Consider the following 27,148-nt stretch of genomic DNA (forward strand, 5'->3'; position numbering starts at 1 on the left):
AGAGACTTGGCTGGAAAATGACATGTGGTAATCAGCAAATGTAGGTAGAAATGACAAGGATTAAAGCAAATAGAAGCTAACATGTGAAGCACAAACGCATGATTGACATCCTTGAAATACAGGACAAACTAGAATGGGATTTAACAAAAATGTCCCTGAAACAGGAAAGGTAAATCTGCGTGCTTTTTTTTTTAAAAGCCGAGTCCTTACAAGCACTTACAGCGCCGATTCTGGCCTGTATCACGGCAAGCAAGGACTATGAAAACTGAGGAAACTGAGGCTCCGAGCTAGATGGGACCTTAAAGACTATGGATCTGCAATCTAGGAGAACCTAGACTTAGAACCTAGACTTAATGTTAGAGGATAATTCTGCAGCAGCTGCAACAGAAAAGACACGGGCTGCGCGAAGGCCTAGAAGTGGGACTGAAGCTCAAAGAAGGCAGGCGTCGAGAAAGATCGAGGCGGGACAAAACCTCCTGGCCGGGGTTGGAGACAAAACCCTAGCTGGATTCCTCAGGAAATGACCCTGGAGCCAAAGCAATAATGTGATTGGAGGAGACAGACTAGCAAATGGATGTCCAAAGGCGGCAAGGGGATAGAGAAATCCTGGAGCAGGGAAGACTTCGGAACGGAGTCGCAGAGAAACACTGCCGGAATGTGCAGCGGGGCCTGCGCGTCGGGTGGCCCGGGTTTACTCTGGAAGAGACCGTTGGCACAAACCGGCGCGAGCGCTTTTGGGGCGGCGTTGCTGTGGCTGGGCGTGGCCCGCCGCAGCTGGCCCGGCGCGCACGCGCACTGCGGGGCCCGGGCGCGCGGCCCCCACACACCTGCGCACCGAGTCGCCGGCGGGAGGGCGGGGCCTCCTGCGTGCCCCCGTACCAGGGGGATTGTGGGATAGTGGCGGACGGAGCCGGGCGGCGGAGGCCCTGAAGCCGACTGCAAGGGCCCGGGACCTCGCCGCTTTGGGGAAGGGGGCGGTGGAGGAAGTGGGGCTCGGCTTCCGTCAGCCGTTGCTCAGCACTGCGGCCTGTTGGGACCGCGGAGTAGGACGCCTTTCCTGACCGGCCCTTGCTTTTCCGCGGGGCGCCGGGCCGGGTAAACCGGGGCGACTTCCCAGCGGAGGGCCTACGCGGGCCTCGCGACCCCACCAACCTCCCTCAGCCACCTCGCCCGCGGGCCCCGGACCCCCGCCCGTCCGGCGCTGAGCCCCGAAGCTGGAACTCGTCGCACGAGGCCCCCCCCTAGGCCCGAGACGCGTGCGCGAGCCCCGGCGCCAGCGCGAGCCCCGCCGCTGCCCCCCGCCCCCACATACCCGGTCCCTGATCGGGGCCGGAGCCGCCGGTGGCGGGGCGGGGGGGGCGCCCCGATGAGCCCGGAGTGCGAGGAGCCGCCGCCCCCCCCGCGCAGGTAAGCGGGCGGCCCGGGACCCTCCCCGCAGTCTGGGCACCCGAGTCACCTCCCCGCCCCCGAGAACACCGCCCAGGTACCCTCGAGTCTCCTCACCCCTTCTCCTTCGGACACTTCCCCTCGTCCATGAGGGCTCCCCAGCCCTGGGGTCTCCCCCTCAGCCCCCCGATTCTCTTAGTTTCTCCTCCTCAGCCTCTCGTCTCCTAGTCTCTCCTCTCAGGGCCACCAAGACTCCTAGTCTCTCCCCCCCCCCCGACCCCAAGTCTCTTAGTCTTTCCCCCTCAGCCCCCCGAGCCTGTTAAGTCTCTTCCCCTCAGCCCCCCAAGTCTCTCCCTCTCAGACCCCAAGTCTCCGAGTCTTTCCCCCTCAGCCCCCCGAGCCTGTTGGTCTCTCCCCCTGAGCCCTCCAAGTCTCCCCTTCAGCCCCCCGAGTCTCCTCGTCTCTCCCTCTCAGTCCCCAAGTCTCTCAGTCTTTCCCCTCAGCCCCCCAAGTCTCCTCGTCTCTCCCCACTCCGACCCCGAGTCTCTTAGGCTTTACCCTTCAGCCCCCCGAGCCTGTTGGTCTCTCCGCCTGAGCCCTCCAAGTCGCCCCTTCAGCCCCCCGAGTCTCCTCGTCTCTCCCTCTCAGTCCCCAAGTCTCTCAGTCTTTCCCCTTAGCCCCCCGAGTCTCTCAGTCTCTCCTCAGACCCCAAGTCTCCCCCCTCAGGCCCCTCAAGTCTCCTAACCTCTCCCTCTCAGCCCCCCAAGTTTCCTAGTCTCCCCCCTCAGCCCCTCAAGTCTCTTGGTCTCTTCCTCAGCCCCCAGATGCCCTAGGCTCCCCCCCTCCAGCCCCACTTCCTTCCCCTTTCAGTCCATACCCCTGCCTCAGTGTCTTTCCCACCCACCCCCGCCTCTCTTGACTCCCACCCTCGCCTCCTTCGATTCTGCGGGCTTCCCCTCTGGTTTCTTAGTCTCCCCCTCCGACCCCCCGGGGCTCCCCCTTCTCTCTGCTCCTCCCACCCTGGCCCTCTCGGCGCCCCTTCCCCGGCCACCCTTGGCCTTCCTCTCCCTGCCTCAGCCCCTCCTCCCGAGGCCTGCCTGGGAGATCCCTGGCCTCGGACTGGCGCCCTGGGGCTCAGGAGACTCAGGAGCGGGGCTTCCCCGTCACCCTGCCCGGGGCGCGGCCCCTCTGTGAGGTGAGGCCTGCTGAGGCCCGGCGGGGGCCTGGTGCCGGCGCAGAGGGAACAAAGGCCGGGGGGGACAGTCACACTTGCTGGTGTGGCGAAGGGGTACCTCAGGGCGGTGTGGGGGCCACTGCGCAGCGAGCGGGGAGACTGGCTCCGGGGTGGCTTTTTCTGTCGAGGAAGGATGAGTAGGAGTTGACAGATGGAAAGTGGGAAGAAGGGCCTTCCGGGTGGAAGGAACAGCACATGCAGAAACGTGAAGGTGGGAACCCAGCCCCACAGGCTGCGGGGGAGAGGGGCGGAATGCCTTGGTGGGGCTGCGTGCCGGGCCCTTGAACGTGGCGGCTAGGGTCTGTCCTGTTCGGTGATGTACACACTCGGACATCCGTGCTCAGGACACAGACGCTACTTACCGGTCACACCAGCCTGAAAGGCAGGATGTTTCTGGAAGGAAGATGTGTTGTCAGATGCAGGGCGGGCTTCAGAGTTGCAGAGAAACTTCCGTGGGGTGGGGTGTAGAGAGGGTTTTCTCTGGCGGTTCTGGGGATTCCGTCTGCCATTTGTAGAAGCCTGCAGCACAGGAAGTGCTCCAGGGTCAGCAGCTTTTAGGTTATAACTCAGTTTGGGATTGTCTGTTGCCTGGGTTCTCAGCCGGGGTTGGGGAGGGTGGCGGGTGATGGTATCCCCCAGGGGACCTTCACTAAGGGCAGTGGAGATGGCTTAGTTGTTACAGCTCAGGATGCTACTGGCAGGCGGCGGGTGAGAGCCGGGATGCTGTGGGGCCTCCTCCAGGGCAGAGAACAGCCAGGTTCAGTGTGCCCGAGCGCCGTGGACAAGCCGGGCTTTCCTGCTCGGGTGTTAGGTACAGTGTGGCTTACCTGCTCTTTTGCTACCGTGAGCGGCGTATGCTGAGTTGTGTACTTCGGTTTCCTTTTGTGTTTTTGGTAGTTAGTGTTGCGGGGCTACCTACTGTTTCTCTCCAGGAGGGGAGAATCTGCTGGTCTCCACTCACCTGCTGCTGCTAAGTCATTTCAGTGGTGTCCGACTCTGTGCGACCCCATAGACGGCAGCCCACCAGGCTCCCCCGTCCCTGGGATTCTCCAGGCAAGAACACTGGAGTGGGTTGCCATTTCCTTCTGCAATGCATGAAAGTGAAAAGTGAAAGTGAAGTCGCTCAGTCGTGTCCGACTCCTAGCGACCCCATGGACTGCAGCCCACCAGGCTCCTCCGTCCATGGGATTTGCCAGGCAAGAGTACTGGAGTGGGGTGCCATCGCCTTCCTCCACCCACCTACCCAGTGTTTTCTTCCAGGATCCACGGCCCCTTAGGGACTTTAATTGCAGAAGTAGCTCTAGCCAAGGGGCCTTGCCTTAGGCTCGGTCCTGGGAAATTGGTGTCCTGCTGCCCGATACAGGTGCCTGAACAGGCAGGTCCTGTCACCGAGCGCTCCGAGGCTGTCACAGTGTGACCACGGAAGCCATGGAAGTGTGGAGCAGGCCTCTCACGCAGTCAGGGGAGGCTTCCTGGAGGAAGTGGTGTCTGTGCTGAAGCCTGAAGGACCCAGGAGGACCTAGCTAGTCAGGCTCGAAGAGCTGGAGGGAAGGCAGAGGGAGCAGCCGAGCCAGGGCAGAGCCAGGGCGCAGACGAGCAGTCAGGTGTGGCGGGAGTGTTGAGCGCCATGCGGGTTGCCGCAAGAGATGAGGTGAGAGAGGCCTGGATGTCTTGGTGGAGGTGCCCGCCTTCCCCGCCTCCCCAGCTCCTGCAGGGTCCCTGGGCAGGTACGGGCCCGGGGTGGGGACACACTTCTCTTCCAGGCTGAATCAAGGCGTCCCGAGAACACCGGTTTTGTGGATTTTCCCGGGGGCAGAGTGAGGTGTCTCTGGAGAGACCGGGGCTCAGTGGAGTCGGATGCCTGCTCTGAGGCCACAGAACCTGGCGAGGCAGGATGGGAGTGCAGGCCTTCCTGACTTTGAATCTTCCTGTAACACTCAGTCCAGCCCCCTGTTCCCCACAGGCCGTTTCAGAATCTCTTCGCTGCTCTTTTTCCCTTTGAACCCCTGACTGATCCAGGAGGTGCCCCTGATGGCGAGCTTTGGGGCCCCTCCGCGTCCTCAGCCGCTATCCCATTCTCTTATGTTTCTGATTGTTCCACGCCCTGGGTAGGAGCAGAGCTGCCACCTTACCCGGGTGAGCGTGGTCTGGGTCCCATAACAGCTGCCACCACCCCCCAGCTTTCCCGAGTCCCCGGGAAAGTCCCAGCCCATGGTCGCATGAGGCCTTGGCCAGGTCCCTCTCCTTCTCTTGGCCTCTGTGGCCCCTACTTCCATGTGGGTGTCCCGTGGCTTACCTTGCCGAGTGTCTGGTGGATCCTGATGTTACCATGATCCCGTTCCTGGAATTGGAAGCCCCCCACCCCCATTTCACATTTGGCTGAGAGCTGATGGGTTGCGGGGAGTTAGAGGGCAATGGTCTCACTGTCCTCTGACCGGTGGGCCCTGTGAAGGCTGGGGGCTGGCTAGCCAGCAGCGGGGTCTCCACGCCTGGCCAGGACCTTGTTAGGGGCCTGTGGCCTGTGGTGGCTGAGGGCAGCGGCGGGCCCAGGATAGCCTCTCCCAGGGCTGGAATTCCTCCTGAGCCACAGGGCATCTCAGGGGGCCACCCCAGGGCCCTCCCAGCGGCCTCTTCAGGCTGGATCTCCACTTCCGGGTGCGTGGGGCTAGGGCGGATGAGAAAGGGGCGGCAGGTAAAGGACCAGCCCCGGGCTCCCAGGCAGGCAGGGCCTTGTGTGGATGGACCGCGGTGGCCGTTGGGGCGCTCGGTGGGGGCTGCAGCTGGGCCCTCACTGAGCCCACGCCGGGTGGGGGCTGCCGGCTCCTGAGAGGGGCCGCTGGTGTCCGAGGCCTGAGAAGCACACGGCGAAGCCGGAAACCTGGGGCGATGGTGCGGAGCTGGCGCAGAGAGAGGTAGTTTTCGTTCTTAATGGCTTCCTTTCTCATTTACAGTTTCCCCCTCTTCCGTTTGCAGCCAGAGTCACGGTTTTCAAACGGTCGCTAAAAGCCAGTGGTATTCACTTCCGTTTTCTTGAAGTTTGCTAAAAGTTGCAAAGCACGGGGGTGGCGGGGTATGGGGAACCCACCAGAGTATTTGAGTGAGCTCAGCCACCCAGGCGAACGGGCCATCTTCCTCAGGGCTCCTGTTTTTAGCGGTGTCTCCCTGGGTAGTGGCTGCTCCTTCCCTCCTGCTCAGAAGTGTCCAGCCTTCAGCCTGGCCCCGGGGACACCTGCTGAAGGAGACCTGCCCTGTTAGGACCACAGGCCTGACCCCGCTGTTCTCAGAACGTGCCCCTTCCTGACGGCTGGGCCCTGTTTCATAGACGAGGAGACAAGCGTGGCACGCCGTGTCACCATTAGGGAGTGAGGAGGAAACCCCTCTGCTGCCCACGTCCAGGGCTTCCAGGAAGTTGACCGTCAGGACCTGAGGCTAGGTGCACTGAGAGAGTGCAGCGGGGGAGAGTGTGTTTCTCTTTGGGGTGTTTTCTTTATTCCGCGCCTCCTGCGTCTGCATCTTGTCCCACGTAGAGCTTGAGAACTGACTTTGGGAGGGAAGGGTACTGCCCACCCCTCAGCTGCATCTGATCCTTGCAGCCTCCTCTGCCTTTCGGAGGAGGACCTGAGGTTCTGAGAGTTTAAGGGACCGCCTGGTTTCTGAAGTCCCTGGAGTCCATACCCCACTCGCCCCCCAGCCCGAGTCAGCTTTGGGAGGGAAGTCCTACCTGTGGTCCAGGGCAGGTGGCAGGGTTGGCGGGGAGGACGTAGCCTGTGGCATCTGTGCAGGTGCTTTGGGCATAGTCGGCGGGCCTCAGCCCCGAGGCTGTCCTGCAGCCTGGAGAGGGCGCAGAGGCCTACTTCTGCTGTGGCTGACGCCTGCAGGCCCCCTGCGCCTCGGCTGTCAGACGGGAGCAAGAGCGGTGCTATCCCTGGTCGTCTTGACGAGGGACACGGTGCTGTGCGGCTGCACAGGTTCTCTGCAGGCCCGTCCCCTGGCTGAGGGGGCCTGCTTAGCTCGGGGACCCCGCGGGTAGTGAGGCTGGGGGCGCCTGGGCGTGGGCCCACGGCTGCGCCTTCTCGCCCCCACCCGGCCCGGCCCGGCCCGGCCCTGGCGGTGTGTCAGCTCCGGGCTTCTTGGGCGCAGAGCAGGCCAAGGCCTGGCCCTCTCTCGGCAGCCTCAGGCAGCTTCGGTTCTGTTTGTTTTGTAACAAGTTGTGTATTTATTGGTTGCGCTGTCTTTGTTGCTGCGTGGGCCTTCAGCTGCAGCAAGCCGGGCTCCTCTCATAGTGGTGACGGGCTGGCTGCTGGCAGTGGCCCCTTGTTGAGGAGCACAGGCTCCAGGTGAGCAGGCGCCGGTAGTTTAGGACTCATGGTGCCGGAGGGCAGGCGCAGCAGCTCTGCAGTGTGGGATCTAGTTCCCTGACCGAGGATCGAACCCGTTCCCCTGCATTGGCAGGTGGATTCCTATCCACTGTACCACCAGGGAAGTCCTGGTTTTGTTTGTTTTTAACCATAGGTTTTTTGTGTGTGGGGGGGTAGGTGTAATTTATGTAATGCCATATATGACATCCATTTAAACTACACAATTCAATATCTAGTCTATTCAGAGTTGTGCAACCAACAGTCACCACCGTAGATTTTTTAAAGTGAGTTATAGTATCAAATAAAATTGTGTGCAATTGATTTTAGAACTTTTTTAAAAAAAGAACACCCCTTTCCCAAAAGGAAACCCCATACTTGCTAGCAGTTGTCTCCCTCCATCCTTGTCTTGTCCCTCAGCTCCTGAAAAACACTAGTCCCAATTCTGTGTCTACAGATTTGCCTTTTCTGGATGTTTCGTTTAAATGGAAGTATGCGATGTGTGAGCCCTTCCCTGATGTCTCAGACAGTGAAGAATCTGCCTGCCAGTGCAGGAGACATGGGTTCAGTCCCTGGATTGGGAGGATCCCCTGGAGAAGGGAATGGCAGCCCACTCCAGTGTTCCTGCCTGGAGAATCCCATGGACAGAGGAGCCTGGCGGGCCACAGTCCACGGGGTCGCAGTAGAGTCAGACATGACTGAGTGAGTGCATGTGCGCACACGCGGCGCGCGCGCGCACACGTTCCACATGTGGTCTTTGGTGGCTGGCTTTGTTTGTGCCACCAGGATGACCTCTTGACCTCTCTCGTCTTTTGTCCTCACAAAAATCTGCGATTAGAAAGAGGTGGTGTTCTCACCGGTGGGTGTGCCTTGTCCCTTGGGCCCGAAGAGCGGCTGCCCCGGGCAGTGGTTCTGGCCCCCACGAGCACCCAGCTCAGGAGACCGTCCAGGCCCGCTGTCTCTCCAAGTGAGGATGGCGGGCCTGGGGCCCATGCAGAAGTGGGAATGGCCCTCGTCCACTTGCAGGTTCAGGGCGTGGCCCGCCTGCCTTTGGGAGCAGTGTCCCCACTCCGACACAGGGCCCCGTGTTCAGCACGTGGAGCAGCCCACTCCTGCTCTGCTTCCCAGCCTGCCAGCCCTGGCGGTCCCCCACCCCACGCTACCTGGGCTGGTTTATGGAGGCCCGTGGGTGTGGCTGGGGGCATCCAGGCAGGAGCAGTCCCCTCTACTGCTGCCCTGACAGGTCCCTTAGCCTCTTGCCTCAGGAGCAGGGTCCCACCCTTCAGTCCTGGTTTCCGAGCCGGTGTCCCCCACGCGGTGTTGTCCAAGGTGGTCACAGCCGCCAGGCAGGACGGGTCTGTGGTTGGTACACAGCCCGCAGGGGGCATGCGGGGTGCCTGCTCTACAGGTCTGCAAGGCTGCAGCTCTGCACCCAGCCCCTCCCCGGCCTCAGAGACACCGCCGCTGAACCGGTGCCTGAGCTGAACTGGTGCCTGACTGGAGCCCTGTGGGCCAGGGGAGGGCACTCACTGGCTCTGTTAGCTTTTGTTGGGGTGGCTGGGCTCCCCTGCACTCTGAGAAGGGACCTCCTGGGGCTCGGGCACCGCTCCACGGTTCTGCAGCCCTCAGACCCTGGTGCACCTCGGGTGCCTCCCTGTACATTGGCGCAGGTTGTGGGACTCAGTTGAGGTGACAATTGTGCAGCTCACGTGGTTTGCGGGCCGCGTGTGTCCGCGTGTTGTGCACGTGGCGCCGCCATTCTCGTACCCGAGGCCTAGGGCTGGGGCGGTGACGGCCCATAGGGCGCTGCTCAGGGGCTTCTGGCTGGGACGGAGACACCCCCCGACGTGGCAGTCTTGGGGCGATGTGTGAGGAGCCAGGCCAGACCTCACTGGGGGTCAGGGCGGTCCAGGGGCCATGGCCTGGGCTCGGCCCACACAAGTTGCTGGTCAGGGGGAGGCGGGTGTGAGAGCCTGGGGTGCAGACTTAGGCAGAACTGGGTGGGGCGCGGCAGGGGTCCATCCTGGGGCCTTCCGGGGTACCACGTGCTAGGTGCGTAAGTCTGTGTTTCAGAAAATTGTCCTGAGGGGTGGGGTGCATGCCTGGGGGCTCTCAGGTGCCCCCACCTCCTCCCCCTCCCCTCTCTGGGGCCCGTGTCTGCACTGTCTTGTGAGGTCATCGCCCCTCCACTCTACCTGCAGGCGGCCAGGGCTTAGGAACCAGCCGAGTCCCACAGGATCATTGCACATCTGGGGTCACATTTTCCCTGTCGCTGAGAGTACGTCCTGGGGGCCGGGGAGAGATGCGTGAGGCTCCTGAGGAGGCTGGACAGGAGAGCCCGGTGTTGGCAGCCTCCTGGCGGAGCTGATGGTCAGAAGGCAGGCGCCTGCCCTCGGCCGCTCGACTCTGCCCTGGGCTGCTGCCCGTCTGGTGGGCGAGTCTAGCATCCTTCTCCCCGCTGCTGCCCGTCCAGTGGCGAGCTCTCCACTGCTGTGATGATACCGGCAGGGCCTTGGCTGGCCTCCGGGTCTGTCTGCAGCAGCCTTGGCCTCAGGTGGTCTTCAGGAGGCAGGTGACACGTGAGCGCTGGGCAGTGCCAGCGTGGTGCTCGGGGGCCCAGCTGACCTGGGTGTGGTTGTCTGCTGTTCCATGGGGTGACCAGAGCCCTCATCAGGGCCGCAGGCACAGCCCTGGTGCCTGGGGGGACGGCTGGACAGAGTGGCCTGCGAGCTGGCGGCCAGCTCAGGGCAGGTGTGCGCCCAGGGGTCGAGGCTAGGGGCGGTAGGAATCCCCAGAGGGGCAGCCAGGTCTGCTCATCTGGGGGCTTGGATCCTCCAGGCACTTAGCGTGTGCTCCACCTGAGATGCTCCTGAGGCCAGTGCCGGGTGGGCGGGCCACAGCCACCGTCGTCCTGAGGAGGTGCTTATCTGTCTGGTGCCGTTGGGACCCGTCAGGGGGTCTTCTGGGGGCCACTGCGCCCTCCCCTCCAACTTTTCCTTGTCCTGTCCTGGCACTGGGTACAGGGGTTGGGGCGTGTGTGTGTGCATGCGCACACAGCCTAGAGACACTGCAGACCTCCTTCTCCCTGGCCCTGCACACAGCCTGGAGATTTCAGGCATCATGGGACACCTAATTTCTTGAGCAGATACAGGTTGAAGCGAGCCTGGGGCCAGAGGTTCCAGGATCAGCCGGGTGCAGCCCAGATGAGGGGACTGTGGACAGGCCCGGGGCGGCTCTGGGGAGTGGGCAGGAAGCCGCCCGTGGAGTGGCCTGGCAGGCTGGGAGGTGGAGGGGCGAGCGGGGGCCCCCGTGTGACGGAGCTGCCTGCAGGGCGCCATGTTTTGGAAGTTTGACCTGCACACGAGCTCGCACCTTGACACGCTGCTGGAGCGGGAGGATCTGAGTCTGCCCGAGCTGCTGGACGAGGAGGACGTGCTGCAGGAGTGCAAGGTCGTCAACCGCAAGCTGCTGGACTTCCTGCTGCGGCCGCTGCACCTGCAGGCCATGGTGGCCTGGGTCACCCAGGAGCCGCCGGCCAGCGGCGAGGAGCGGCTGCGCTACAAGTGAGCCCCCGACTTGCCGTGGACCTTGTTGGCTTGGCCCTGTTTCTGCGGGACTTGCCAGACCTTCCCCGAGGACCCTCCACCAGCAGTGAGGGGCACGGGCGGGGGAGCGGGTACATGTGTCTCACTGCCCTGCCCCACCCCTACTTTATTTCCTGCTGGTTATTCAGTTGGATTTCTGTTCCTGTCTTGGAGCGCAGGAGCGTGAGTGAGGACTGTCCCTCAGCCCCATGTCCTGTCCCCAGTGCCAGGATGGTGCCCGGCCCAGAGGGTGTGGCTGTGTCCCTCCCACCAGAGGGGGTGCCAGGGAGGGTGGGGGAGGCGGGCAGGTGCTGTGCAGAGTACCTGTCTGCCCTGGTCTCTGCTGCCCCTCTCCAGCCCTGCCCTGCCCACCCCACACAGGCCTCCTGGTTCCCCGGGCCACCCGCTGCCCAGCCCCTCACATTGAAGCTCACGCCGGGCCTCACAGGTCCTGCCTCTGTCCCTGGAGGCCTCGAGCCAGACAGGCAGTGGGTGACTCCTGCTCAGTTCGCCCCGTGTGGAGCGGGGCTCAGTGCAGAGGTGCCAGCCTCACGGGGCCCCAGTGTCCACCCATCCGTCACTGCCCCCTCATGTGTCTGCCCCCTCCTCTGCTTTGCTCACCTGGCTCCGCCCCCTGTCCACCAGCTTGAGCGTGTTGCACGCCTCAGTTCTGACTCCTGTGCCCGCCTGGCCTTGCACGTCTCATCCCGCCCCGAGGAACTCACGTGCCAGGGCCTGACAGCTCACCAGGCAGAGCTGAGCAGACTGGGGTCCTCGGGGCCGGGGTGGCACCCAGGCAGGCAGCCCTTCCATCTGGTGAAATGTCCTCGGGGCTGGGGGGGTCAGCCTGGAGGGTTGGGGTCGGGGGACAGTGTTAGTAGGGGTTGGGTCCAGGCTTAGGGGGCCCGACGCTGTCTTGGCAGCAGGGGAGCTTGCATGGAACGGGACTGGGGGATGGGGCAGCCGGGTCCCCCGCCGCCCCCTCCACAACTCGGCTGGCTTGACAGGTACCCCAGCGTGGCCTGCGAGATCCTGACGTCGGACGTGCCCCAGATCAACGACGCGCTGGGCGCGGACGAGTCCCTGCTGCATCGCCTCTACGGCTTTTTGCAGAGCAGCGGCAGCCTCAACCCGCTGCTGGCCAGTTTCTTCAGCAAGGTCATGGGCGTCCTCATCAACCGCAAGACTGACCAGGTGCCGGGGCCGCGGGCAGGGCGGGCGAGCGTGGGCTGGCCAGGTGCCGGGGCCGCGGGCAGGGCGGGCGGGCGGGCGTGGGCTGGGCCCAGGGGTCCTGCGCTCACCCGCGGCCCGCGCCCTCAGCTCGTGTCCTTCCTGCGGAAGAAGGACGACTTCGTGGACCTGCTGCTGCAGCACATCGGCACCTCGGCCATCATGGACCTGCTGCTGCGCCTCCTCACCTGCGTGGAGCGGCCGCAGCTGAGGCAGGACGTGGTCAACGTGCGTGCGTGGCGGGGCCAGGCAGGGCGGGGGCGGGGCCAGGCAGGGCGGGGGCGGGCGCCGAGCCCTATCCTCTCGTCCCTCCGCAGTGGCTCAACGAGGAGAAGATCATTCAGAGGCTCATTGAGCAGATCCACCCGTCGAAGGACGACAATGTGAGTGCCGCTGCCCTCGAGCTTCGGCCCTGTGCTCCCATAAATGAGCAATGAGAGAAGGGAGCCTTCAGAGTTGTGGGGGGTTGGGGGGCTCCTGCTGAGAACAGGCGAGGGTTATGCCGCTGGAGGGCTCCCCAGGAACCAGCTTCTCCTCCCAGGAGTGCCTAGGGCTCCAAAGACGGCCCTCTGACCCGGTCCTCACTGCCGCCGTTCCCAGGGCCCTCCTCGTCCCCTCTGAGGCCTGGCGGCTCTTCCCATCTCCTGTGCCTGGGTCAGCCCTGGTGGTCCTTCAGAGATAATGCCAGGGGCCCCACGTCTGTCCTCCTGGCTCACTGGCTGGCAGAGCAGAAGTCCACACGCATGGGTCATCACCCCAGGCACTCAGCCAGGGCCAGGCCTGGGGCAGTGAGGACCACCCTGCCTTCGTGGCAGAGGGACAAGGGGTGTCTGCTGGCAGCTAGGTGGCAGGGCTCGGTGCGGGGCTCTGAGGTGCAGCAGTGGCCGGGGGGCCTCTGGGGATGTGCGTGCTGGGCTCTGGCAGCCGCCTGCTGGGTTGGACTCAGGGCTCTGCTGGTGCTTCTCTCAGTTCATCTCGCAGCACCTTATCCCACACTGTGAGGCTCACCCAGTGAACACACAGAAGTGTGTTCAGTGCACACACAGGGTGGTACCGCCTTTGTGGTGCTGGTTTTAGAGCACTCTTCCTCGCTCCGCAGAGGAGACCCAGGCCCATCAGCTGCTGCTCCCTGTTCCCCACGTGGGGGCTGGGCCCCCGCAGACACGTGTCTGCTTGCCGTCCTGCTTTGCTGCTCCTGGTGGTTTCCTGTAGGCGCAACGCGTGACGTGGGTTTGCCTGTGACTGGCCCCTGGCCTTAGCAGCAGGTTGCTGTGTTCATCCCAGCTGTAGCGTGTTCAGTGCTTCATCCTTTTCTAAGGCTGAGCAGTGTTTCACTGTATGGACGGACCTCGGTGGCCTGTCCGGTCATGAGTTCGTGCATGCTTGGGTCGCTGCACCCCTTGGCCACTAGCTGTAGATGGCGTGTGTGGGGTTTGTGTCAGAGTCTCCTTTTCCAGGAAGTCGTCTTTGGTTTCCCTTTCTCTCGGCAGTCTCTCCTTCCCAGTGCCTATGTTCTCTCCCTCCCACGTGTTTCCCCGGGTCTGTGCGGCCCTCTGTCCTCGAGGGCAGGTGCCCCCCTCCAGTGCGTGGTGCTTCCTGACGCCAGGGTGGACCGGGGTCCTCAGCTGTCTCTCCCTCCCCAGCAACATTCCAACGCGTCCCAGTCCCTGTGTGACATCATCCGCCTGAGCCGGGAGCAGATGATCCAAGTGCAGGACAGCCCGGAGCCTGACCAGCTGCTGGCCACCCTGGAGAAGTGGGTTGCGGGGCCGCCTAGGCAGGGTGGGGAGCTGTCCCGGGCCCTCCTCCTTGACACCCCCGCGCCTGCCCCAGGCAGGAGACCATCGATCAGCTCCTGAGCAACATGCTGGAGGGGGAGCGGAGCCCGTCTGTCCTCGTGAGTGGGATCCAGGTGCTGCTGACACTGCTGGAGCCCAGGAGGCCCAGGTGAGTGCCTGGGCTCCCCCCCGGTGTGTGTGCATGTGCACGCGTCACGTGTGCACAGGCCGCCCGCGTGGCTCACACTGCCCCCCGCCATGCCTGCTGCAGATCCGAGTCCATGACTGTGAACAACTTCTTCAGCAGCGTGGATGGACAGCTGGAGCTCCTGGCTCAGGCAACCCTGGACAGTGCCGTGTCCAGTGCGGGGGCCCTGCATGCCCTGCGCCCACGTCTTAGCTGCTTCCACCAGCTCCTGCTGGAGCCGCCTGAGGTGGGCAGGGTGCTCGGGGGAAGGGGCGGAGTGCAGCCTTGGGGTCAGGGCAGAGCTGGGGCAGGAACCAAGCCCAGCCCTCCACCTGCAGCTGGAGCCGCTGCGCACAACGTGGGGCAGCCTGGCCCCACCCCTGGGCAACACGCGGTTGCACGTGGTCAAGCTGCTGGCCAGCGCCCTGAGCGCCAACGATGCCGCCCTGACCCAGGAGCTCCTGGCCCTGGATGTGCCCAACACCATGCTGGTACTGGGGGCAAAGGGCTAGGGTGTAGGGGGCGGGGGTGGGGCGACGCTGGGGGAGCTGCTCAGAGCCAGCCTGTGCCCTCACCCCCAGGACCTCTTCTTCCACTACGTGTTCAACAACTTCTTGCATGCCCAAGTGGAGGTGTGTGTGAGCACGATGCTGAGCTCCGGGCCCCCTGCCGACAGCAGCTCAGACACGCCCCCCGAGAACCCTGTCGTGAAACATGTGAGCTGGGCTCCGGGATCCCGATCCCCTTTGGTCTCTGGGGAGCTCTGCTCAGGGGGAGAGTCTTGGTCTCTTCCGGAGGTCCAGAGTCTTGGGAAACAGACAGTTTTGTGCGAGGGTGGGGACTGGTGGAGTGGTGACCTCGAGGGCAGTGGGTATCCCCGGGGGACCAGGAAGGGTTCTCCCGGGGTGATGGCCCCTGCGCTCCTGGAGGTGCCTTCCTGGGTGGGGCCCTGGCCTCAGGGCGAAGCTGGAGCGCAGGCAGGCAGGGTGGCTCTGGGGCTTGCTGTGCAGGCTGAGTGGGCCCAGAACAGGTGAGCAGGGCAGCAGTGCTATGCTCACACCCAGTGCACGCCGCCCCACCCCCGCAGCTGCTGCAGCGGTGCCGCCTGGTGGAGCGCATCCTGACCTCCTGGGAGGAGAACGACCGAGTGCAGTGAGCAGGGGGCTGCTGGGCGCGGGCGGGGGCGGGGCCTGCTCCAGGGGGCGGGGCGGCCCGAGTCCAGCCCTGGCTTCCCTCTCTCCAGGTCAGCAGGGGGCCCTCGGAAAGGCTACATGGGCCACTTGACGAGCGTGGCCAATGCCCTGGTGCAGAACTCGGAGAAGGGGCCCAATGCGGAGCAGCTGCAACAGCTCCTGAAGGGTGAGGGCGGGGCGCGCATGGGGGCGGGCGGCGCGGGCGGGGCTTCCGTCCTTACGTCACACCGCCCCTTCCGGCAGAGCTGCCGCAGGAGCAGCGGGAGTGCTGGGAGGCTTTCGTGTCGGGCCCCCTGGCGGAGACCAACAAGAAGAACACGGTAGACCTGGTGAGTTTTCTGCGCCTGTTCTCCTCCAGGCCCGGCCCCGCCCCCGCCTGCCCCAGGCCTCCCCCGGGCCCCGCAGGCCCTGACCCCTTCCCGCCCCTGCCTAGGTGAACACGCACCACCTGCACTCCTCCAGCGACGATGAGGACGACAGGCTCAAGGAGTTCAACTTTCCTGAGGAGGCGGTGCTGCAGCAGGTGCGGGCAGGGAGGGCAGGGGAGGGAGGCTGTGTGCAGGCCTGCCCTGACTGCCGCCCCCCGCAGGCTTTCATGGACTTCCAGATGCAGCGCATGACCTCGGCCTTCATCGACCACTTCGGCTTCAACGACGAGGAGTTCGGGGAGCAGGAGGAGAGTGTGAAGTGAGTGTGCCAGGCGGAGGCGCGGAGGGTCGCGAGGCGGCGAGTCAGCACGCACTCACATGGTGCGTGTCTGGCGTCCCCATGCCCACCTGGCCCAGGTCGGGCTCAGCCTGCCGGCTGCCGGCCTCTCACCCTCCACCCCCGGGCAGGAGCGGTGTGGGCGTCCTGGGACACGAGGCTGGCTGCGCACCCTCGCAGACTCAGAACTCGTCTGCCTCCCCTCCCCTTCAGAGGCCTCGGCCGACCGGGGAGGGTGCTTTTCAGTGACCGGTTCTGATTCTCTGCATATGTTGTACCGCACGTCAATATCGATTGCTCTGATATTGCCCTGGAACCTTTTTCTTGATTGTCCGAATTTTCTGCCATGGACGTTGGTTCTTTTAACCGAGAGACAGTTAAAAGTTGTGGTGTTCTGTTGGTTTTACGAGCACCCTTGTGACGGCCGTGGGTGGACAGTGAAGGGAAGGGCAGGCACCTGGGATCCAGAGGGGAGACTGGTGGGGAGCGGGGCGGCTGCCTGCAGCCTCGCACTGGGCCCTGGGGCCGTGTGCAGTGACCAGCGAGGCCAGTGGCCCGGAGCAGATATGCCTGGGATCCCCGGGGGGAAAGCGGCCGACTCCGCAGGGCGTGCCAGGCAGGGTTTCCCAGTTGTGGCCCCACGTGTGTTGTTGTGGGCAGCGTGTTGGGCCCCTGTCGGGTGTTGCCCAGTTACCTGTCAAGACCACTCTCGGCTCAGGAGCCCGTCTGCAGCCAGGGAGACAGGGCACCAGCTGCTGTCTGTTGTGCCTCGAGGCAGACAGAGACCCCCTGGGAGCAGAAGTGCAACCTGTGCCAGCTGCCGCTCTACCTGGCCCGTGTGTGCTGGGAGGCCCCGGAGAAGACCCTGGCCAGGGGGCTCAGTGAGTGGCCTGGGCACAGCCGGCTGCGCTTTTAGGACAAAACTGTCACCTCTTTGATCAAGGTAAACGCCAATGAAGTGAAAGCTTTAAATGTTAAAAAAAAAAAAAAAGGCTAAAGCCATGAAGTCTTCTGGAACAGAAAATATGTTTGCAAACTCAGGGCTGAAGGCGCTGCTCACCGGGCCTCCAGCCGTGCCCGCAGCTGCTCCCTCCCCTGAGGGCGCTGGGGTACCTGCCTCAGTAGGGGTTGTGAGCCAAGTCAGCCTGCGGGGGTTGTAAACGTGCTTCCTGGGTCGGAGACAGCAGGTGACAGGCTGGAAGCAGCCCTGGCACAGGAGGGGCCAGACCTCAGTGCAGACATGGTGCTCTCCCGCCCTGGGAGAGAGGCAAGCAGGGCCAGCAGCGGCTGTTGGAAAATTGCAGTGTGCGGGTTGGAGTGTACGTGGGCAGAGCTCTTCCCACGGTGTGGGTCAGGACTTAAAGTGTGTGGATTTGATTCCTTCATCCAGGAGTGGCGCTTCTGTGCGGCTTTCTGGAGGAGAGAGAGCCGAGCAGAGACTGGTGGGCATGTGTGGACGCAGAAAGGCTGGGGGTGCGAGGTGGTGGTGGACACAGAACTGCCTGTGGTCCCTGGGCTCCTGGCCCCCACCTGGGCCCTGCCTCGGGGGCCTGTGTGCCTCGAAATGGATGTCTCACTCAGGTTATGATGTCAAAGCCTGAAAGCCTAGCCTGCCCGGCGAGGTTCTGTGTCCTTTGTTTCATGAAGAGGAAGCAAGGTGCAGGAGCCTTAGGTCTCTGCGTGGGGCCTCGCCCTGCAGACACCCTGCAGACACCCTGCTGACGGGATGCCGCAGGAATGGCTGCGGTCCACAGACAGCCCTAGAAGGAGGTGTGTCTGCTGGAACCGGGCCCAGGAGAGAGGGTCCCTCACTGCCTCTGTGCCTCCCCAACAGCGCGCCTTTCGACAAGACGGCCAGCATCACCTTCTCCCTGAGTGCAGACGACGACAACGTGAGCTGCCCCGACCGCTGCTGGGGGTGGGGGTTCGCTGCGGGCAGGTGGCCCACCTCACCCTCCTGCCCTGCCCCCACAGCCCAATGCCAACCTGCTGGAGATCTGCTACAAGGACCGCATCCAGCAGTTTGACGATGACGAGGAGGACGAGGAGGAGGGCCAGGGCTCCGGGGAGTCTGACGGGGAGGACGGTGCCTGGCAGGGCGGCCAGCTGGCCAGGGCGGGCCGCCTGGGCCAGGCCCCGGGCGTGCGGTGAGTCCCCCGCTCCCTTCCCCTCCCCTCCTGCAGGTTCCCCAGCACAGCCAGGCTGCAGGACCTGTGGGCAAAACGAGAATGGAGTGCGTGTGTGGTATGGGCAGTTTTCAGTGTTGAGTGATAGAAACCCAATTCAGAAGAGTTCAGGTTCAAAAGGAGTAACCGCTTGGTCCAGGTGTCAGTGGGGCCATCAGGAGGCAGGTCCTTCAGGCACAGCTTGGCCCAGTGGGGGCATCAGAGGCAGTCCTTCGGGCACGGCTTGGTCCAGTGGGGTTGTGGTCTGCCCACCCCGCCCTCTACTCCGCTCTCCCCTGCGGCAGCTCTCTCGCACGTGTTCTTGCCAAAAGGGCAGTGGGGTGTCACGCCAGTGAAGCAGGACGTGGCGATTGTCCTTGCTCACAGTCCAGCTGCGGGCCTGTGAGCCGTGTCCAGCCCTTTGTGCGGGCAGTGGCTGGCACAGGAGCACTGACTGACTGCTCTTGGGCAGCACGGACCTGCCGGCGTGAACACCAGCTCAGGGCCGAGCCCTGTGACGTGTGACCGGTACTGAGATGACGAGACAGGTCATGAGTGTCGGCCGCATGGGCCTCCCTCTGTGGCACCCAGAGGGGAGAGTGCAGCACTCCCCAGCCCCTGCTGGCTGCCCGCTGCCCTCCGAGGGTGACGCTCTTCTGACCCTTGCCCTTTGAGTTTTTGCCTCTTATCCCATGAGTGAGGCCTGTCCCTTGGGTAGGTGTGGTTGTGCCCTGTGTGACTGCCAAGTTGCTTTGCACTTAACACGTGTCATTGCTGAATCCAAGGTCGTGATTCATCCCTGTGGTTTTCTTGGTAATGTCAGTTCTTAACGTTTAGGTTTTTGACCTGTTGTGAGCTAGTTTTTTAGGTGTGTAAGCTGGGGGGGTCCAGCTTCATTCTTAGGCGTGGAAATGCGCGTGTCCCAGCTCACCGGTTGAAGAGACTCCTGCAGGATGGTCTGTGCACCTTTGTCAGAAGTTTTTTGGCTGTTTGTGCAAGCATTTATTTTTGGCCTGTCTTTCCTGGCCCATTGGTCTGTACATGTCTATGCCAGTGCCCCCCCCACCCCAGGCCCTTGATTGCATTGTACTGAATTCTGAAATTCAGTACTGAAATTGAAAATGTGAGCATCCAATTTGTTCTGTTTAAAATTGTGTTGATCATTCCGGGTTCAGTTCCTAGAAATTCCGGGTGTTAATTTCAGTAGAGAAAGCCACCTGAGTTTTTGAGAGGGATCGCCTTGAATCTATAGGTCAGTTAGAGAGTGTTGCCATTTTAACAATATTTTGTCTTTCAGTCCATGAAGTTGGGCTGTCTTTACGTTTGTTTAGGTCTTAGTTACTTCTGACAGTGTTTTGTAGTTTTCAGAGTATTAACTTTTATGGTGCTTTTGTTAAATTTATTCTTAAGCAATACATTTAAATTTATTCTTAAACATTTTTGATGCAATTCTGAGAGAAATGTTTTCCCCAGAGATATTTTGAAGTGGTTATAAGCGTATAAAAATACGAATACACTGGTACACTGATCCTCGCAGAACTTGCTTGTTGTGACAGTTTGAGAGGGTTCGTTGGTTTCCTACACACAAGCTATGCTTGCTGCAGTCAGAGACAGTTTTGCTCCCTCCTCTCCAAGTGGGAAGAGAGAGCCCCTGCATCACGCCCTGATCTTGGGGGCCTCGGGGCTCGCTGTTGAGTGTGGCTTATGGGCTCTGGAGACCATCCCAGGTATCCAGGGTCAGGAAGCTCCCTGCACCCTTTCTGCGAGCGTCTGGCTCGTGAGCACTGTGCAGACCGTGGGGCAGCGTCTTAACGAGCCTCTGGGTTTCCTTCGCGGTTCCCCGGTGGACACGGTGTCGAGTCTCGTGTCTGTCGGCACTCAGCCGTTAGGTTTGGGGCCCAGGAGGCTGCAGTGACGGAAGTCCAGCGAGGCTGCAGATGGAGAAAGCGTTTGGGGTCAGCCTTCCCTGGGGGTAGGTGGTGAGGGGCCTGTTCGCGCCAGGGCCCCGCAGGGGGCGCCCTCTCCCTGGGCGTCCTCCCACTACCCAGCGCCCCTCCCCCTGCCCCGCCCCTTGGATGCCCCGCTGTGCTGGGGGCTGCGCTTGAGGCGGTGCTGGGGCGGGCCCGGCCCCCCCGCGCAGCGCTGATGGCAGGTGCTCCGTGGAACAGGAGCCGGGGCAGCACGGACAGCGAGGAGGAGGACGACGACGACGACGAGGACGAGGACAGCCGGGCCCGCGGCAGGCCCGGGCCCCCCTGCTACCCCAGTGCTGGCCGCCAGCCTCCGGGTGCGTTAGCACGCCGCCTGGGCGCGGGCGGGGCCCTGCTGTCTGCCTCTGTGCTTACACCTTCCTGCCCCCAGGCCCCAGCTGGACAGCTGCCTTTGACCCAGTGCCTACGGACGGCCCGGCCAGCCCCCAGGACTGCAGGGACAAGGAGCCCCACGGGGAGCGTCCGGACCTCCCGGCCGCGAGCCCGGCTGGCCCTGCAGCCCCCAGCACCCTGCAGCTCAGGTGAGGCCCAGAGCAGGGCCAGGGGCCTGGGCCCCCAGCGCCCAGCCCAGCCACCCCTTGGGCTCCTCTCTTGCCTCCTAGGTTTCAGGATCCCGCCCCCACCTCTGCACCTCAGGAAGCCACAGACGGCAGCAAAGCAGTGGAGCCCGCGGGTGAGCCGCCCTGCCTCAGCCCCGGTGCCCGGCCTGCTCACCCTTCCCTGCCCACCCCGCCCTCAGCCCCGGTGCCCGGCCTGTCCACCCGCCCTGAGGAAGGCGCTGGTGCTCGGCTTCCTGAGTCTCACTGAGGGCCGGTCTCCGCACAGCCCCCTGCCAGGCCCTGCTCAGCGTCGGGGACCTCCAGGCTGGCCTCAGAGGGACACGCTCCGCCCCCAGCTCCTTGGACAGGTGCCTAGAAAGCGAGCCTCTGGGGGAGTCGGGGGGCTGATCACCGGCGGTCCCCACCAGGGCCCTGGAGCGCAGAGCTCCTGCTCAGCCCTGGGGTGGGAGGGCTCTGTCGGATCAGAGAGGGCAGAGGGTGTGTGCTGACCTGCAGCCCTTCTGGCCCCTGGGCGGTTCTCAGGGGACCTGGGATGTGAGGGCGTCTGTGACAGTAACCCCGTGGTCCCCCTGCAGTGCAACCAGAGACCCTGCTACCTCTGTCCCAGCCCCTGGGGCCCACCAGCCCCCCAAGACCCCAGAGGGGGAGAAGAGCCTAGAGTCCTCGGGGCTTCCCCAAAGCCAGAGGTAAGCACGGTGCGGCGGCAGGAGCAGGCAGTGTTCCGTGGGGGCGCTGACCGCTCGTTCATCCTCTCCCCACAGTGCCCTGGCCCTCCAGCCACTCCCGATGCCCAACGGCTCTGCCCCAGGAGGCCCAGCCGCCCCGGGCTCCCAGTGAGTGGGCGCTGGGGACGGAAGCGGGCGGGGCCGGAGGCAGGCGCTGGATGGGGGGAGAGGGCTGGATGCAGGTGGGCAGGGCCGGCACTGGTTTCAGCGCTTCACACTGTCTCCCTCTCACTTCCCAAGGTGACTGCTTGGTCCGGTGGTGGCCACACGCTCCGTGCTCCGCGTGGACCCTGTCCGGGTGAGGGCTGGGCAGGTGCCGCAGAGGCCCTGTCGCCCATAACCCACCCTGCCCCACCCACGTCCTGGCTGGAGTCCAGGAGGCCGGCGCCCGGGAGACAGCCCCCACCCCCCATTGCACTGAGGAAAGAGATTACAGAGTTCTGTCTCTTAGAGTAAAGATAGAGTGGGCTAGAGAGAGGAGAGAGCGCGCGCGCGAGAGACCTATATTATATATTATATATATATATATATATGTACCTGAAGGGAGCAGAGTGGGCACGCGGAGAGCCAGGAAGAACGCAGGGCTGGGCGGCAGCGGTGAGGCCTTCACCCAGGCCCACTGGGGCTGCTGTGGGGGGTCCCGAGGTGACCACCACTCTCCCGTCCAGCTGTGCCCCCATCCTGCGGTGCAAATGCCCACACCCACACTCGGCCTTTCAGCTCAGGTCCACCCTGGGGGGGGGGCCCGAGTGGGGGTCGTGCCTTTGCCTAGCCCCCTTGCCCCGGACCCTGCACTTTGACCCAGGCTGGGAGCTCGATGACTCTCCACCCGGCTCAGCCAGCTCTGTGGGAGGGAGCTGGGTTTCTGGTCCCAGGGGCCTTCCCTGGACATCGCCCCAGGACCCTGCCGCACTCACCGAGACCTCCATCTCCCACTGAGCCCGGGCGGAGAGCTGGCTGGGGTCCCACTCCTCCTCCCGAGGGTCTGGGTGCAGCCCAGCTGCCAAGTGCCCTTGTCCCAGCCCCTCTCCCCACGCGGGCGTGAGTGTGCGCGTGTGTTCGTGCTGAGCTTCTGTTTCATATCGCAAACGTAAACAAATAAAGGAGGACAGTTTAAGACTCGTGCTGCTGGGGGACATGGGGTCGGGGAGCCTGAGCTGGTCCCACACCGGGGCCTCCTGGGTGGGACCCTCAGAGCGTGGAGTTAGAGTCCTTGGCCTCCTTGCTCGCCTGGTGGTGGGAACTTCTGCTCAGCTGGGAAGGGTTTCCTGGAGGAGGCGCTGAGCGCTCATTAGTCCCTGGCCCCACCCCCCACCCCACCCCCGTCCACAAACACACGGGCTCCGGGTGTTGTGGTGGGCTTCCTGCCGGCCCCTTCTTAGCCCCGTCACCCGCATGCCCAGAGCCCTTTCCCTTTGGTGAGGCAGTGGGGGTTGGAGGATTGAGGGCAGCCAACCAAGCCAGACCAGGCACGCGGGGCCGTGGCTTCTGGCGGAGACCAGCTGTGCTGTGCGCTGTGGCTGGGTGGACGCGGCGAGCCGTCCCTGGAGCCGCCTGTGGGCTAGCACACTGCCCAGTGCCGCTGTCTGCTGAGCAGGCCTTCCCGGAGGGGCGGCGGGGCGGGGCGGGGCGGGGCGGGCTCCTGAGGGACGGCCAGGCCGCCTGGCCGCGGGCGCGAGGGGTGGGAGCGCTGCCGGCCTGTCCCTGGACTCGTGTCCCCCGCCCTTCCCCCCTCGCTGAGCGGCCCTTGGAGTTCTGCGCCCCCTTCCCTCTGAGCCGCCAGGCGCAGCTGGTGGGAGGGGCGTGGCGGCCAGGCTCCCTAGGCAAGGAGGAAGCCGGAGGCAGGGGCCGAGGAGGGTGAGATACCCTGGGGTCGCGCGGGCTCTATCAGCGCCAAGCAGGACTGTCCCAGGGCGGGGCAGCATCTCCCTGAGCCTCTTATCAGCCCCAGAGTCCACAGGACGCTCCTGAGTTAACGTGTAACCACACGCCATCCCCACCACCCTCAAAGCCAGCAGTGCCCACATGCAGGCCACTGTGGGGGCTGCAGGCCGACATGGACGCCCGGAAGGAGGGGCTGCCCCGGAAACCTCGCTTCTCAGCTCAAGTGAGCGCTGCCGAGTTGGGGACCGGGCCTGGGCTCCTGGGAACGCAAGTGACCTGCAAGAATCGGGGGCGGAGGTGGGCCAGGTTCTGTGAGCCTGGACGTCCTGGTGCCTGTGCGTCTGCCCGCTGCCCTGGGCAGCATGGCTGGGGTCCCTGGGCAGGGCTGGGCCTAGCGCCCAGGGGCCAGGAGGGCTCTAGAGGGAGACTGGTCCCGGGAGCTGGGGGTTGGGCTGTGTTGCAGCCACTCAGAGGCCTCCTTACCTCCAAAGCACCCACAGCCGCGCATGGGCCTGGGGCTGCTCCCGTTCTTCCTCGCCTGTGCCGTCTACCTCCTCGTCCAGAACTCCACGGACCAGCCGTCCTGGGTCAGCGCCCTGCTCAAGATCCTGCCCATCCTCTACCTGGTGGGGTTCCTGGGGACCGCGTTCCCCTGCGGGGGCTACCGCTCGCTCCTGCAAGGGGCCCTGCTTTGCTCGGCCGTGGGGGACGCCTGCCTCGTCTGGCCTGAAGCCTTACTGTACGGTGAGAGCGGGTGACGGGATGTGTTGCCTTGTCCCTCTTGGATGGCCCCCGAGCGGGTGGAGGGTGGGATGCCGTGGTGGGGGGATGACTCCCCAACAGAACTCCCTGGGGAGCCCACAGCCGTGAGGAGACGCACCCAGACCCCGGCCCCCACTGAGCGCCTCCCACATGGGTGCGGGCAGTGTTCCCCGAGGCCGCGTGAGCGCACAGGGTTTTGAGCACGCTGCCAGAGGCCAGCCTCACCGGGAAGGTAACGCCTGAAATGGGACGTGAGTACCAGCCAGGTGCCCCTGCAGGCAGAGGGCTGGCAGGTGCAGGAGCCGGGGTGCGTGCAGCCACCGGGGCCACTGCAAGCTGGGGTGTCCCTCCGCGGGCGGTTCGGAGCAGAGCTGCATGGAACGCGGTGCGCGCCTGAGGCGGTTTGGGGGCCAATGGCCAGAAGGGATGGCCAAGTAGGCCACCCTGGGAGACGGGGCGGTACGGCCAGGGTGGGAGCTGGCGCTGGGGGTCCGCCCTCTCCCTCGGGGCGAGGGCGACAGGGTGAAGCCAGAGAGCAGCACGCTTTACCAGGCGCCCCCCGTATCTCTTGCAGGCATGGCTGCCTTCGGCCTGGCCCACGTGCTCTACCTCCGGGCCTTCGGCCTCATGCCCCTGAAGCCTGGCCTCCTGCTGCCCCTCCTCCTGGTTTCCAGCCTCTACTTTGGGTTCCTGCATCCTCACGTCCCGCCCCACATGGTCTGGCCCCTGCTGGCTTACTCCACAGTCCTGGTCGCCATGCTGTGGCGGGGCCTGGCCCGGGGCGGGAGTGCCCACTGGGGCGCCCTGCTGTTCGTGCTTTCGGACTCCGTGCTGGCCTGGAACACCTTCACCCACCGTGTGCCCCACGGCCACCTGCTGGTCATGACCACCTACTACTCCGCCCAGATGCTCATCACCCTGTCGGCCTTCCAGAACCCCAGGCTCAAGTCCCACTGACTTGGGGCTGAGGTGGGCAGGCGTCCGCCCTCTCTCCTCCTGCAAGGACCCGGCCCTGCGCCACCCCCCCTCCCCCCAGACCAGTGAAGCCAGAGAAACAGCCTTGGGGGCGAGAGCGAGGCCCCCAGACTCCAGTGTGCCGGTTCATCTGGAGACTAAACCGTTCCTGGAGTTCCGAGTCCACCGCCTTCTGATTTCCAGGCCCTCAGCCAGACCCACGCTGGGTACCCCCAGCCCCTGGCCTACTTCTGTGACTCCAAATGGTCTCCGCCTGTCGTGGCTCTGATTTATTTTTCTGTTGCTTAAAGTAAAGTGGGCGTTGAACCAACGACATCACCATTCATTTGGGGAGGGGTGATCACAATAACAGCAAATAAATCATTTTCCTCCCTCCCCACCCCCACACAGAATTTACCATTTTAACCACTTTTAAGCCCATGATTCGGTGACAGTCCATTCGCGGGGTTGTGCTTTGAACAGCTGCTGCGGGCCTTCCCTTGGGAGCACGTGTTTGTGTGTACAACGCAGTGATGTTACCTCTGCCCACGGTGGGCTGCTGGTGGCCGAGCCCTGGTGCCCAGGACTTGGGGGCGGGGGCGTGGAGTAACCCTCCTCCCCGGGGCCCTTTGATGGCGGTGGGGATTCATCATATTCATCGTGTCTGTTGTCCAGATGAGGACGTTACTGAGCTGAGGTCAGGAGGAGGCTGGCCGATGTTAGTTTCCTGTGGCTGCTGTCAGAAATTACCATAAGCTGGGTGACTTAACAGAAGTTAAACCTCACAGTTCTGGGGGCCACAAGCCCAAATCCCTGGTGTCAGTGGGGGTGCCCTCCATTCAGGACACGCTCGGGGGAAGGTCCTTCCTGCCCCTCCAGCTCAGGACAGCCCAGCCAGGCTTCCTGTGGTGGCCTCCCTCCTTGAGGCTGCCCTCCCCTGGGGACACCAGTAGTTGGATTGAGGGCCCACCCTAAGTCCAGGGCGATGTCATCCCGAGATCCTTAACTTGATGACATCTCCAAAGACCCTGTTCCTAAACAACATGACATCCATAAAGGCCTGGGCTCAGGACTTGCGCACATCTCTGGGGACCGCAGTTCACCTGACTGCAATCACACCCAGTATCAGGAGAGGAGAAGGCTGAGATGAGACTCGGGGGGGCTTGGAGGAGGGGGTAGGTAAACACACGATGGGAATGGAGTACTGAAGAAGAAAGAACCCAGGTGCGGTCCTCGTCTTGGCTGTGACCCTGGCAGCCCTCTGCCCTTTGAGCCTCAGGTCCTGCATGTGAGGACAGAAAACAGAACTGCTCTCCAAACCCTGCTGTTTCTGCAGCCATGGTGTGCCTTTAGGGACTCTGATGGCAGAGAGGGGACTTCTACAAACATGATGTGCTTTTAGGGACTCTTGTAGCAGAGAGGAGACTTCCACAGCTATGATATGCTTTTAGGGACTCATAGCAGAGAGGGGACGGGGACTTCTACACCCGTGTTGTGCTTTTTTTTAGGGACTCTCATGGCAGGTCGCTGCTACATCCAAGATCCCCCCACCCCAGAACCCAGGCTTGGTTTTTAGTCCCTGCCCCACCTGCAGGCCAGGACCCCTCACTCACCACAGAGAACCACCTCAGGCCAGATGAGGCAGGTGCTCTGACAGCGACGGGTGCCTGCTCTTCACAGTCTCATGCAACGTTGGCCGGGGTGCCTTCCTTCAGCCGCACACCCGCTTGGTGGTCGTGGGCCACCTCCTACGCTGCCCAGGTCCTCACCACTCTGTCAGCCATTGAGAGTGGGAAGCTCACGACAGAGTAACTGCAGCGCAAATAAAGTGAGCACCCTCTCCCCTCCTAGAGGGCTCCCAGAACAACCTCCCACCCAGGTAGAAGTGCTAAGGAGCAGTATTTCCAGCCTCCATCTGCCTGAACCCCATGTTCTGTCTTTTGAAACTGAGATAGGGGTGACATAACTGTATCTTTAAGGCACGCTAGTGTTGATCTGATACGTGGATACGTCACAGCATGTGTACCCGGGGAATGTTAGCTAACACCTCTTGAGTCATCACGTAACGACTGTTGCTTTATTGTGGTGGGACCGATTAAGATCTAGTCTGTTAGCAGCCTTGTAACTTATGATACAGCATTGTTGTCCGAGGTCACTCTGCTGTGACCACGATCTGTTTGAAGGCATTTGTATCCAATTCCTGAAAAAAAAAAAAATGATGGCAGCTTTACTGGGATACTCTCAGGCTTCCCTGGGTGGCTCAGACTATAAAGAATCTGCCTCCAGTGCTGGAGACCCACGTTTGATCCCTGGGTCAGGAAGATCCCCTGGAGAAGGAAATGGCAATCCACTCCAGTACTCTTGCCTGGAGAATCCCATGGACAGAGGAGCCTGGAGGGTGGGCTACAGTCCATGGGGTCACAAAGAGTCAGACATGACTGAGTGACCAACACTT

The 27,148-nt window shown here is 63.2% G+C and overlaps 2 protein-coding genes across 2 annotated transcripts; both read left to right on the forward strand.

Moving 5' to 3' along the window:
• Nucleotides 1–897: 897 nt before the first annotated feature.
• On the forward strand, nucleotides 898–22,687 carry PPP6R1 (protein phosphatase 6 regulatory subunit 1). The gene is made up of 24 exons (XM_052655529.1): nucleotides 898–1,407; nucleotides 10,306–10,538; nucleotides 11,567–11,753; nucleotides 11,880–12,017; nucleotides 12,107–12,172; nucleotides 13,433–13,545; nucleotides 13,623–13,736; nucleotides 13,839–14,001; nucleotides 14,093–14,245; nucleotides 14,336–14,470; nucleotides 14,842–14,906; nucleotides 14,998–15,113; nucleotides 15,191–15,276; nucleotides 15,381–15,470; nucleotides 15,537–15,634; nucleotides 17,487–17,544; nucleotides 17,627–17,799; nucleotides 19,986–20,104; nucleotides 20,179–20,329; nucleotides 20,411–20,481; nucleotides 20,634–20,715; nucleotides 20,944–21,054; nucleotides 21,130–21,201; nucleotides 21,334–22,687. Exons 2-24 carry the CDS (start codon nucleotides 10,312–10,314, stop codon nucleotides 21,335–21,337), a joined length of 2,592 nt encoding a protein of 863 aa, XP_052511489.1. The 5' UTR covers nucleotides 898–1,407; nucleotides 10,306–10,311; the 3' UTR covers nucleotides 21,338–22,687.
• A 154-nt stretch (nucleotides 22,688–22,841) lies between these two features.
• On the forward strand, nucleotides 22,842–24,969 carry TMEM86B (transmembrane protein 86B). Its single transcript, XM_052656512.1, has 3 exons — nucleotides 22,842–23,200; nucleotides 23,469–23,721; nucleotides 24,314–24,969. Exons 1-3 carry the CDS (start codon nucleotides 23,150–23,152, stop codon nucleotides 24,694–24,696), a joined length of 687 nt encoding a protein of 228 aa, XP_052512472.1. The 5' UTR covers nucleotides 22,842–23,149; the 3' UTR covers nucleotides 24,697–24,969.
• The last annotated feature ends 2,179 nt before the right edge of the window (nucleotides 24,970–27,148 follow it).

Source organism: Budorcas taxicolor, chromosome 18 (assembly GCF_023091745.1).
Source record: "Budorcas taxicolor isolate Tak-1 chromosome 18, Takin1.1, whole genome shotgun sequence".
In the NCBI taxonomy this organism is placed as follows: domain Eukaryota; kingdom Metazoa; phylum Chordata; class Mammalia; order Artiodactyla; family Bovidae; genus Budorcas; species Budorcas taxicolor.